We start from the raw sequence: 12,944 nt of genomic DNA, 5'->3' as shown, positions 1-12,944 counted from the left end.
TCTTATTCAATTTCACAATGTACAAACCCAGCTCTGAAAAAGTTGGGATGCTGTATAAAATATAAATAAAAACAGAATGCAATGATGTGCAAATCTCATAAATCCATATTTTATTCACAATATAAACAAATACAACAAATGTCTAAACTGAGCTATTTCACTGTTTCATGAAAAATATGAGCTTGAATTTCAAGGCTGCAACACATCAGAAAAGCTGAGAGTGGGGCAACAACAGGCTGGAAAAGTAAACAGTACTAAAAAGAATAATCTGGCAGAACATTTTGCAGCTAATTAGTTGAATTGGCAACAGGTCAGCAACATGAGTGGGTTTAAGAAGAGCATCTTAGAGAGGCAGGGATGCTCTTCCATAATTTCAGCATGACAGCGCATCTATTACAGCAGCGTGGCTTCGTGGTTGAAGAGTCTGGGTGCTGAACTGGCCTGCCTGCAGTCCCGACCTTTCACCAGCTGAGATCATTTGGCACATCATGAAAAGAAAACTATGACAAAGAAGACTCAGGACTGTTGAGCAGCTAGAATCCTCCATCAGACAAGAATGGGACAACATTCCTCTCCCAAACGTTCCTGCAGCTGCTCTCCTCAGTTTCCTGACATTTACTGACCTTTGTTCTAAGAAGAGGGGTGACATGTTGCTGTCATCAAATTCAAAATGATCTTATTTCAGTTTATAGATGGATGCAGTCAGCGAACTCACTGTTGTGGCTGGTGTTATAGTCATAGCTGAAAATACAAGAGTGATGATTCTGTTTTATGTCTTTTCAGCTCCAAGAAAAGGGAAGAAAAGAAGCCCTGCATGCAAAATAAGCAGAAAATAGTTGGGTTTGATTCCAGAGGCCGTAAATTCTATCAATCTCAAACCCGTCGGGAACAGTTATTTCACTGCTTAGCTCATGCACCAGGGTCTTTTTTAAACCTGAACATATTTAAAGTTTTGATGTGTATAAATATCATTGTGTTATGCTGTATATGTTGTTGCTTCTTTTCTGCTGAATTATCAGCCTCGAGCTGCTCAGTAAGGAGAGCCTGAATTAAATTAAACTCAAGCCTGCAGTAGTACAGGCTTGTTGCCAAAAAAAGCTGGGACATCGGATAAAAGACAGTAAAAACAGAGAGCAGTGATTTCCAAACCATTTATTTCTTTGGAAAGCCTATAAAGTTAACATGTCAAATGTTTAAACTGTGGATTTATTTAATGTTTTATTGAAAAATACATAGTAATTCAGAATTTGATGCCAGAAGATGTTTTTTTTTAACACTGAAAAAAAGAGCCCTGTTTCTTTATCTAACTACGCTCTGTGAGTATGTGACACCGATCACCAATCACTGAAACTTTGAAAGTAAAATGTTTTCCCATTTGTGCTTGACACATGAGTTCAGTTCAGGCCCTCATTTGTCGTATTTTCCATTCTGTAATCTAAATGGTTTTGATGGGGGACAATTTTGGACTACAAACCGGCTAATTTAGTCTATTTTACAAAGCCATGCTGTTGTAATACATGTAGAATATAATTTGTCATTGTCAATTTTTTTTTTGTGCAGCGATTTATTGAAACACGGGCACATATACATAGTGATACCGTATATAAGGCAAGAATACGTTATACAATTCTAACAAGCTTGAAAGTCAATATTTGGTGTGACCACCTTTATTCTTCAACACAGCCTGAACTCTCTGAGGCAGCTTTCTTGTCATTTCTTTAAGCAGTCTTCAGGAACAGTTCTCCAGGCTCCTTGAAGGACATTCAAAGCTCTTCTTTGGATGTTGGCTGCATTTTGTTCTGTTCTCTGTCAGGATGACCCCACACTGCTTCAATAATGCTGAGGTCTGGGCTCTGGGGAGGCCAAAATGGGAACAAATGATGTGCGTTTTCAACAGGTTGCTAGTAACAAAATGCCTTAAGGTACAAAATAAAAACACAACCATTTCACGCTTTCAGCATATGCCTTCACACAATCCTTAATTTAATATATAATGTTTTTAAAGACACTGCATTCTGTTGTCTTGTTGTTTTGGCTACTCACAGCCTTTTAAACCATGTAACAAGTGCGTGGCTTAAGCATGCCATGCTTATAAATGACAAATCAGCTGATCATCCTGTATAATGACAATAAAGGCATTCTATTCTATCACTTGTAATTATTCATAGGAAACAAATTGCATTTACATGTTTTTATTTGCTTTATTGCCTCAAGAGCCACTGTGTGTTTGAAGTGGTCTTTTTGGTGTGGGTAACTCGGACAGCATACTCACATCTCCTAACCAATGTGTCTTGAGGAAAATCAAGCTTTCTAACAGCCCAGTATGTGTTACTAATGTACTGGCAGTGGTGTGTACAAGACAGCAAAACAGAGGAGGTCCAACCGGGCTATCAGCAGAATGACCCAGTTTCACTGCGCAGCATTTTAGTGGACTCTGCATCACAGCTGTCCTCTCCTTAATTTCCATGCTCATTGTTTCATTGCTGCAAAGCTCCAAATCCTCTCTTTCTTAGATTTACAAAGCAGTTTTCCACCTCAAAGGCTCAAATTGAAAGTTGCAAACTGACCATTTCTTTTAATCCCAAACAACGAGCTTTCTGTTTGAATAATCTTCCCAAACTCAAAGTTTTTAAAAATAATTTTTTTTGCCAAATATTTACAGCTTTTGCCATTAAAGTCCTCTCCTAATGTGGACACAGCTGTGAAGTTTTGCTCAGACTGATCTGATCCAGCTTACATGAGGATTTCACGGTGCAGTTTTTTTGTTTTTTTTGTTTTGTTTTGTTGGTAAAACATCAGCAGGTCTGTGACTCATTTGGTCACTGGTGCTCAGACTTTTCAGACAAGATTTAGGCTTCTTGGAGCATGAGAGTTGGAGGGCGTTGGGAATCTGCAAATGCAAATTTCATTCCATGTTCAAGCCTCCAGAGGAGTCTTATTTATTCTGTTTAGTAGGGAGGAAAGCTGGCAGGACATTCAGAACGAGCAGTGAATGTAGCTTTTACGATGAACAGTTGCTGTTTAATCGAAGGAGGCAGCGAATTAACGACTATGATTAATGTGAAATATTGGAGAGAGTCATGAAAAACATTAGAGTTTTAGGAAGATGCAGAGAAAAGTTAGATGTGGGGTAAAATGATTCTAGCAGACCAGTGTATTTCCAAACTCTTAATCCTATTTTTTAACAGTACCTACTTCAATGTCCTGATGCCCGCTGAGCTCCCCTCAGGTATACACGCGCGTGCTACATACAAACAGTAAAGTACAACACTCTAAAATCTCCACACTTCTCAATGTGTTTTAAAAATATCCCTCGTTTCCACTTGTTTTGTGGAAAACAAATGCCACAAGGCTTTATATGATTTGGAGAAGCGATGGGATGATAACATTTTTAAAGTCATGCAGACTGAAGGGGCCTTTCTCTCTGCGTGCGTCACAGTGTGAACAAAAATACACAGCTGGCTAAAAATATTTTCAATAGGATACACAATTACTGTCACTGACACCGTTGCACTCCTCAATAGCCCGTTAGAGCAAAGGTTGTGAGCAGGAGGTGGGCCCTCGTCTGGAGGGTTAGTACAACAGGCGCACTGTTTGCTTTTAATGGTCTTCTCTGATTGGCAGAGGTCTGGGTAATTGCCTGGTATCGCTTGAGTCCAGTGGTTCTTAAAGCTCCAGACCGCTTAGAGTATTTTTGAAAAACATGGCCAGATTCAGTTACTAATACCTCCAAAACCATAAGGCCAAAATGAAAAACCAAAGTCTCTATGGAGAGTTTGGAAACTGCTGTCCCTTGTCAAGAAGCCAAAGAAAGGCTTGATGCTAAATCCTTGTAAAAAAAAAAAAAGATTAGGTAGACATTGAGCAGACTGAACTTCAACACGGTTTGAATTTCAATACAGATTTGAAAAACAGCCTTGGTGTAAAACAAAACTACATCGTGGAGTTTGGAAAACCGTGGGTGATCACCTCAGTGACATTCTCTTATGAGTCAAAGCAGAAAATAAGATCCACTGTAATGTTGTAGTGTAGCAGGGGGAAAAAAATAAACAACCTCAAAATAGTAGAGTTTTTTTTCTTTGCAGGCAGGCTGCGATCAGCTGGTTCTGAGGGTTAATGCTCTTTTATTGCTTTCTACAATAGATACAATGAAAAGATTTTACACGAGCTTTCATGGCTGCTTTACATCAGTTTGGCAAATGATGGTAGAGAGCTGCATGCTGAAGATCTGTACCGCACCTGCAACTTTATGGACGTGTGCATGCATGGATGTCTGTGTGTAATAGAAGTGCTATATGTACAGAGTAAGAATGTGGCTTTTATAGTGAAAGCACTTTAAGTGGTCAGAGTAGATGAGTGCTACAGTCAGGTTAGGTTTTTTAATAATGTCGCTTTGCACCACCACAGTGGGTTTTCAATCAAACAGTCAAGATGGGATTGAAGTGACAGTCAGCAAGGTACAAACCACCGATTACACTCAGCAACAGGAAGGTCGGATTAGAGTTCGACCGAAAACATCTAAACCAGTCTAAAAAAGTTGACTGATGAAACCAAGAGCATAATGATGGGAGGAGAAAGCATAGCACATAGCATAGCACCTCCACCATGTCAAAAACATGGTGGAGAAAATGTAATAGTATGGGCATGTATGGCTGCCAGCAGAACCAGGTCATAAGTGTTTACTGTTGATGTGGCTGCTGGTAGAAGCAGCAGGATGAATTGTGAAGTGCACAGGCCTTTACTCTCTGCTCAGATTCAGCCACGTGCTGGAAAACCGATCAGACAGAATTTCACAGTGTAAATGGATAATGATCCAAAGCACACTGCAACAGACTGCGAGTTTCTCAAGGCTGGGATATTCTTCAACGGCCAAGTCAGTCACCTGATCTCAACCCAAAAAAAGCAGGTTTTCAGTAACTGAAGACAAAACTGAGAGCAGAGACCCACAAACAAGCAGCAACTGAAGGCGGCTGCAGTCCTGGCAGAGCATCTCAAGGGAGGAAACACAGCATTTGGTGATATTCATGAGGTCTAGACTTTAAGCAGTCACTGACTAAAGGAATCCTTATATTTGAAATTATGTTTGTTTGTCCAATTACTTTTGAACATAGTGCGAGGGCATTTTTAACAACGTCTGTAATTCCTAAACAGTTCATGCAAAACTTTGGTCAAACCCCTTGAACAAAAGCTGAAAACTGGCACTTCAGTCGCATCTCGGTAAAATGAAAAGTTTTAATTTAATTTAAAAAAATGTGTTTTCATCCAAAAATGGATGGACCTAACTGTATATTTAAATCAGGCCGTTTAATCCTGAGTAGTTTATGGTGCTTAAACCTAACCAAGCAGCGAGTGAAAGCGAAAGTAAAAAAAAAAGTGAAAAGTTCCCAGACAGGATATAAAGTGCGGTATTGTGGCTGACCAGCGTGTGAGGTTTTCCACTGCTGCACTTCCAGCCTGCTGATACACACTTTGTCACTCCTGAAAAGAAGCCTGTTATCTCCCTGCATTCAGTATCGCTGCAGACACCGCCTCAAGGCACCAGAGCCAAAGGACACCTTGTGTGTATCTCTGTGACGCAAGCAGCATTTCACAGAATGCCAGTATGTGACGCCCTGGGGATGAGAACATGCTGCATATGTATGGCCTTTGGCTCTGGATGTGCTTTCTCCGGTCTAAAAAAATCAGCTTGTGCTTAGAGATTTCAGAGTTTCAACAGAAAGCTTTTGTTACACGCTAGTTCGAAAGACTTCATCAGGCAGTGAAGGTATGGAGAAGCAGTATCGGCCGCCTTTACTGTTCACAGGTTTATTTTAACTTTGTAAAAGTGCAAAGGGAAAAACAAGTTCTCCAAAAGGACCTCTTAGCAACTCAGTAAATAACTGTAATGATATAAGATGATGATGCTATTGAGTGCCCATTAATTAGGTGTTAGCGAATGCATAAACAGCTGTGGGATATTTCTGTATCACTTTGGGCCATTCTGTTTTTGATCAGCTTCATAAAAGTCCTAAACTAGATTGGCCGTGAGCCCCTAACACAAAGAACAATAAGACATTGTGATCAACAAAATATTCAAACCCTGTTCCTCTCAAACTATTTGCCATTGTGATTCCTTTGTGTAAAGCATATTTAAAACAAAATCCTTCAAAACAACTTTGGAAAGCTTTTCTAATTATATAGGTTACCGTATTTGAAAATATGACAGAAAGGCCAAATGCCTGACATTGAACCAGCTCTCCCAGGAAGCTCCTCCAACTGTTTCTCATCTCGCAGGGTAAGCATTAACACATGTTGTAAAAAATAAGTCTGTTCCCCCTTAAAGGGATGATTTTCTGCTTTTTTCATTCAGTATAAGGTTACAGTAATGGACATATACAGCATATTTGACATGGTCGTCTCTCCATGTACAGACACTTGCAAAACAGTCTATTTGAGTAACATTATAGGCATTCATATTCAAGCATGCAAAGTGAGTGGTGTGTGGTGACTTTTTTTGAGGGGGGGGGGCTCAAGCGGTAAACCAGGTCACCCACTGAATGGAAGGTTGGTGGTTTGATCCCCGGCTTCTCCAGTCTGCATGCCAATGTATCCTTGGACCCCTGAACATCGAGTTGCCTCGGATGCATTCATTAGAGTGTGAACGTCTGCATGGATGTTAGATGTAGGAAAAAAAAGTACCTGGGTGAATGAAGACATGTATAATGTGGTTCAAGTGCTCAAGTACAGCAGGAAAGTCCTATATGAGTGTCACTCCATTTACTTTTGCAGAAAGGCAAGTAAAAAGAAAAACAAATCTTCCTCCACAGTTTGACACACCTGAATGACACACTGGATCAGATTAAAACACCATATTACTGCTGCTGAATAAAATAAAAATATCATAGCTGAATTCAAAAACTTGAGCATTGTGCAACACGGGCAATCAAGTTATTTCTCAGATATTGCTCTGAAATGCTGGTGCAGCTTGCGCCTGTTCAACTTGCCCATTGTGTTAAACCGGCTGCGGTAGGAGCTGCCATCCCCTCTCCATCATCAAGGCTTTCCTTGCTAACGTGCCACAGGAGTTATTAAGTTCCTTCTAACGCCTCTACGTCACGCATATTGGCTAAAGTGGCTAGTAAAAGGAATTGCACCTGTTAAAATGATTCATCACGGAGTAATTCACTCATTTACTTGCTCTGCTTCCACACATGTCTGCACATAATGGATAGTGCACATCATCGCAATCATCATCATCGCCAGAGATGTAATATGCGTGCTGTGGACGTCTGTCTGACCTGGATTTGGGCTCCAGCGAGTTCAAACTGATTTTAAAGTTGACCCCTTCCAGTTGATAATGGAAGGGATTACTTAGTAGCTTTACAGGTTTTGAACCTTTAAGGGGGATAAGACAGAGCTCACAAACACTGGTTGCCCCTCACCAGGCTTCCAGATGCTGTCCAATCAGAAGAAAGGTTTTATTTTTTGTAAGGTGGGCCTTATAACCTTAAGCGGAGGGCCTGTATAAAAGGGGCCTTTTTAATGAATTAAAAAAATATTTTTTGAACAGTGGCTCATGTAAAGCTAATCTGGTGGGTTTCTTGAATAACAATACAGAGCCAGAAATAAGCATGATACAAATCAATTAAACAGCAATTTAGCTGCAGTATGAATGACTTCCTGTGATGAAAAATGGTGCACTACTGTCTATACCCTCTTTACAAATGAGTAAGAATCAAGTAGGGAGTTTCTATGTTTCCTGTATAGTTAGTGTCCTTGCAGCAAGGTACACTAACACTGTTATAGAATAGATAGCCCTGTTTTGCAGACTGAGACAAACGGCTTTTTGTGCCAATGGAGGAGGGAGCCGATCATGTGCTTGATATTATCTGTGTATGAAGTAGTAATACAGTGGTCTTCTATGTTCTAATCAGCAGGGTCAGCCTCAGCAGTCTGGTCTTCTCTCACTGTTGTTTTGTATTTCTAAATTACCCCCGAAGCACAATTTGCTGTATGGCTCTTGTCGCTTTATGGGAGGATGAAATATGCTCATAGCCTTTCCTTACCCCCACAGCTTCAGTTAATATAAGCCTGCTTTTGAAAAGAGAAAGTTTTAAGGAAAAACATGGGGCAAAGAATGTCAATTAAAAAAAAAAAAGATGGCTTAAATTAGCTAATCATCCACTGTCCTGCATATTTTGGGAAACGGGGTTTGTATGCTCACATACCATCCAAACTGTCTCATGACTTATATGTTTAGCACAAATTCAATTTATGAAAGACCTCCACAGCTTCTAGGAATGAAAACAGCAGCTCGTTGTTTTCCCAAAAGATAGTATGTAAAGGGAGATGATGAGCAGCACCAAAACACTGAGGGAAGAAATAGCAATATTTGTACCGGTGTTGACCCCCAGTGGTCAGAGTGTGTAACTGTTCATGAGGTCTCTGTGCAACTTAATGGACTTTTTTAGCAGATGATCACAAGTGAACACATATGGACTTTTTTATTAGTGCAGTTATTGGATACAGTAACACATTTTCAAGTGTTGAAAGGAATAGTTGGACATTCTGTTGAATGAGGTTATTTTTTTTCTTGCTAACATAAGAAAGGTAAAAAGACTGACATCACTCTCATGTAAAGCTTAGTTTAGCATAAAGCTAAAGCATGAAATATTGGAAAGATTAAATATGTGCATTGACTAGTGAGCTTTATAAGTGCCTGTGGGTAGACTTTGTTACCTTTGGAGAAAGCCAAGTAAGCCCCCCCCCCCCCCCCCCCCCCCCCCCCCAGTCATTTGGCTGCAGTTTCACATGAGTACAGTGATAATCTCCCAAAATGTCAACTATTGCTTTAAAGGTGCACTCCAGAATCCCCAAATTTTCCTCCAACTTGGGCCTTTACGTTGAAAAACATGTAAACGTTTATTACTTAAAAAGAAATGTTCAAAATTCCTAGAGGTCCCAGAGTAAACCAAAAACACATGAAAACAAGCAATGAAGAAATGATAACTTATAAAGAAAAACAGACATTTCCACAAAGGCATCCAAAAAAAAAAAAAAAAAACGTAAAAAAGAAAATGAAATGGAACAATCATAAAGAAATGTAAAGATCCACAGTCTTGAGCGTGCTGTTTTTCTACAGTATTTTACATACATGAGGCAGAGTTTAACCCTTCATATGCAAGTCGCAATGTTCAAACCTCAACTTTCTTGACACTCCAGCTAAAACATCACAGCCTTCTACACTGTAATATAAATACATTCAGGCAGTGATATAATGTATATAATTGCATTTATACCACAATCTTTAAAACATAATAGGCTGTTTTTATTATACTGGCAACACAGAACATCACTTAAATATTTAACAAATACTTTGGGATAATAAATATCAACTTACATGACAATTATCCTCTGGAGACATTCTGTTTAAATACTTAAATCCGGCAACAATTTTTAAAAACTTCTGTCTTCTTTCTGCGTGAGAGCACTAGTCACCCTGAGCCCTTAATAAAGATGTGCTTGTCTGCCGACTTGTCTTTGCATGGTGTTGTTCAACCTGTCTTCAGCTGGTGGTTTTCCCCTGAGTCTGAGCCTGTGATAGGCTTCAGCCTGTTTGTGCGGCGCATGGTGCTTGACTTCACTGAGTGGCGTAGGGAGGACAGGCGGCTGCGGAAACCCTCCCCGGAGAAGAAATAAAGCAGTGGATCGAAACACGAGTTGGCAGCAGCCAGGCACAGTGTCACCACCACAGACTTCTGCATGGAAACCGTCTCGCAGTGGGTCGCGTTGGCCCGAGACAGGGAGTTCAGGTGCACGGTGCGCTGCACGTGGTAAGGCATGAAGCTGACTAGGAAGGTCAGCAGAACGATGACAATCATCCGGATGGCTTTGGTGCCTGTGCCTCGCTGACGGCGGGCAGCATGGGTGCGGGAAAGAAGGGTTCGGACTATGCCGGCATAGCAAAGCAGGATGATCAGGAAGGGCAGGACGAAGCCAATCATCAGAGACACATAGTTCAGTGTGATTAGTTTTGTCAAACTTTTACCTGGTGGAGGTGGCTCAAAGCATTTGGTTTTATTTGTTACTGGATCAAACTTCTGGCCAGATATCAGGAAGGGTGAGGATAAAAGACAGATCACCACCCAGATAGCCCCACAAACAAGGCGTGCACGGTTCTCTGTCACCAGCCGCAGGTTCTGCACAGGGAAAACAATAGCCAAGAAACGTGTGACAGACATAGCAGCCATGAAGTAAATACTACAATAGAGGTTTACATAGAGGGCATAGGAGCTGATGCGACAGAGGAAATCCCCCTGGTTCCAGTCTCCCTTCTTTACATAGTAGAGAACTCGCAGCGGCAGCGTCATGACACACAGCAGATCAGACACAGCCAGGTTCAACATGTAGACGTGAAAGGGTGAGCTCTGGCGGTACGTTCTAACAAGCACCACCAGGGCAAAGCCATTCCCAACCAGGCCTAAAACAGTGATGAGGGAGTAGGCAGTGGAGTACACCTGGTTACGGAAGTCATCGATGGACTCGCACTTAGTGGAGTTGTCCTGTAGGCTGACTGTCACATTCTCCATTTGTGTGGCTGCTGAGACAGAGAGAAACTGCATTATAATTTAAAAAAAAAAAAAAAAAGTGAAAGAGAATGTGGGCAGGTCGGTGCCCCCCCCCCCCCACCAAAAAAAAAAAAATAATGCATGCAAGAAAAAAAACAAAGCTGAAAAAAACTGTGCTGAAACCCTGATGTGGTAGATTGTTTACGAGATAGTCAGCCTGTCGTGCAGACTCTGTAAGAAACGTTGAAAGCAGATAAGCACTTTAGACCTCCATCCTGTCACATGGTAAAGCTTCTGTTTGTGGTTTCATAAGCTAATTTCTATATTTTTTTTTAAATGCTGATACACTGTTAATGGTACATTCTAACTTGTCATGGACTTAGTCTTAATAGACAGATGACAAACTCCATTTCACTGATGGATGAGGACAGCAAATAGCTTAACTTAGCACTGTCAGGTGATAAATCATGCGTATTTGTTACATCAAATGTCATGCACTTTACTGCAAACTTGTTTTTCTTTGTATCTCTAACACATTTTGTCTCAAACAGCACATTAACCATTATGAAATTACAGATTCATTCATTCACTTATGCACACAGACTTTCTGTTGCTCTTCCACCTTTCAAATGAAAGAGATACACAAAGCACACTTGAAAGTCACAATTGTAATATTTGCACTGCTCAAACATAGTAGTAAGTCATAAAATATGTGGCTGCATGCTGCTGAGTACCTTCTCGGTCACTCACTGCGCTCAGCAGAAGTAAAAAAAAAAAAAAAAAATCACAAAAATAAAAACCTACGTTCCAGCAAACTCAAATCCAGTTAGGGCATGTTCTCCTTACCGGTGAATCCTTTTTTTCAAAAACAGCAGCTGGTATGTTGCTCTTCTCCCCCCCTCTTGACGCGCACGACTGGAAAGCTGCCTCAGACCGAGTGCCTGATTCATCTGCTAGGTGTTTTGACAGCGGTGGGATGATGCTGTGTCTTCAGATCCTCAGTTCTTTGAAAGCTCGTTGAAGTGGGGCTGGCCTTTCTCTTTAACAGCACGGTCACATCAAACTCAGTGACATCACAAGCACTGCAGCTCATGCACAGTGCACCAGTTTAAAGGTGTTCTGTTGTTACTGGTTTCCTGTTGGCAATTTTTTAAATTTCATTTGTCCTAATTTGCTATTATTAATTTTCGTGCCCGTTACTGGCTAATCCTGATAGGCAAGTATGCGCTTCTCATGAATACACGCCCTGAGCGGCTTGTGCTTTCCCGTGATGAAGACCGGTATAATACAAACACCGACTCTTCTTTATTTATTTTCTCATATTTCTCACTCAGATGTTTGTATTTTCTTGCCTGACCTGTTTGAGTGTCACGCCATGTTTACATAGCCATTTCCAAAATTATATCATGCACATAGTATCTAATTGCACTGGGCACCTTTCGACAAGTGTTTACACTGAGGCACATTTAAAGTATTTGTATTGTGTGACAGCGGAGCTCGCAGAGTCAGTTTGCTGATTCATTTTTTGTGACGTGTTGTTCAGGAGTTTGGTGCAGCTGTTTTGCCCCAACATGTCAGAACAAGGTGTAACTCGGGCTGATCCAGGCGATGATAAAGAGGAAGTAAAGAAAAAAAGATGCTCAGATACTTGGTTCACAAAGAAAAGAAAATAACCAAATTTTCTGCAGTGTTTCCTGGAACATATGTTGCTAATGAATGTGGTTTACACTCAGTTAATGGAGTGCGGATACTGCAGTGGAAATGGGCAAAGTCATTTTCACAGCTGAAAGGCCTTTGGGATGGAAGGGCAAGATAATTCATCTGTGACCCTTTAAGTGGTTCAGCACCAGCAAGGAAAAACAAAGCCTTCTGTGTCATTACCCATGACTCCACATGATAAGACAGTCATTTGTTTATTAACTTAATTGTGCATTAGTGGCAAACTAGTAATGGCACAGGGAGAAGCAGGCCTTTTGAGACACATTGAAAGGGCATCTGTGCGTTTGCAGTTTCTGACTCATTCCATTTTACATTTCATGAATTAAGTGAGCTCCAAACCACAGAGCTTTTATTTTTCAACATGAGCATTTACTGTACGCAACTGTCCTTTGTGTGACCTCTCTGAGATCGGAATCTTAATTTCGGCAAGAGATGATCTCACCAATCAAAACCCTTAATAGCGCAGAGAAGAATCTGCATTCATTAATCATTAATCAGTGCATTAAAGTGCACATTCAAAAAAGACGTGCGCAGATCACAGATTAAAAATAACATTGCTTCTGTGAATGTGCGGTGGAAAACAAATGGTGGCTGAGCTGAGTGCACTCTCTGCTGCTGCGGTTTCTCTGTGGATCATAATTGTAGTAATCTGCAAAATCCAATAATGTGGGTGGGAAG

General features: G+C 40.7%; 1 protein-coding gene across 4 annotated transcripts; it reads right to left on the bottom strand.

Annotated features, from left to right (window-relative positions):
- Positions 1 to 1,799: 1,799 nt before the first annotated feature.
- cysltr1 (cysteinyl leukotriene receptor 1) lies at positions 1,800 to 11,564 on the bottom strand. Of its 4 annotated transcripts, none has more exons than XR_004020490.1 (3): positions 11,394 to 11,564; positions 9,380 to 10,576; positions 1,800 to 1,853 (listed from the first exon to the last, which is right to left on the bottom strand). XR_004020490.1 is itself a non-coding variant. In XM_030739889.1 (3 exons), the coding sequence occupies exons 2-3, from the start codon at positions 10,566 to 10,568 to the stop codon at positions 9,534 to 9,536; spliced, it is 936 nt and encodes a 311-aa protein (XP_030595749.1). In that variant the 5' UTR covers positions 10,569 to 10,576; positions 11,394 to 11,564; the 3' UTR covers positions 8,771 to 9,533. The 4 variants fall into 4 exon arrangements, 3 of the variants coding, with proteins under 3 accessions (XP_030595749.1, XP_030595748.1, XP_030595747.1); XM_030739889.1 differs by lacking the exon at positions 1,800 to 1,853 and having other exon boundaries at positions 8,771 to 9,928; positions 10,028 to 10,576; XM_030739888.1 differs by lacking the exon at positions 1,800 to 1,853 and having other exon boundaries at positions 8,771 to 10,579.
- Positions 11,565 to 12,944: the final 1,380 nt, after the last annotated feature.

Source organism: Archocentrus centrarchus, chromosome 10, assembly GCF_007364275.1.
Source record: "Archocentrus centrarchus isolate MPI-CPG fArcCen1 chromosome 10, fArcCen1, whole genome shotgun sequence".
Taxonomy (NCBI): domain Eukaryota; kingdom Metazoa; phylum Chordata; class Actinopteri; order Cichliformes; family Cichlidae; genus Archocentrus; species Archocentrus centrarchus.
Note: the sequence above shows the minus strand (reverse complement) of the source record. Positions and strands in the feature narration are given on the sequence as shown.

What these genes read in the sequence shown, in the direction of transcription:
- cysltr1 (XM_030739888.1), bottom strand. Translation starts at nt 10,568, where the DNA reads ATGGAGAATGTGACAGTCAGCCTACAGGACAACTCCACTAAGTGCGAG.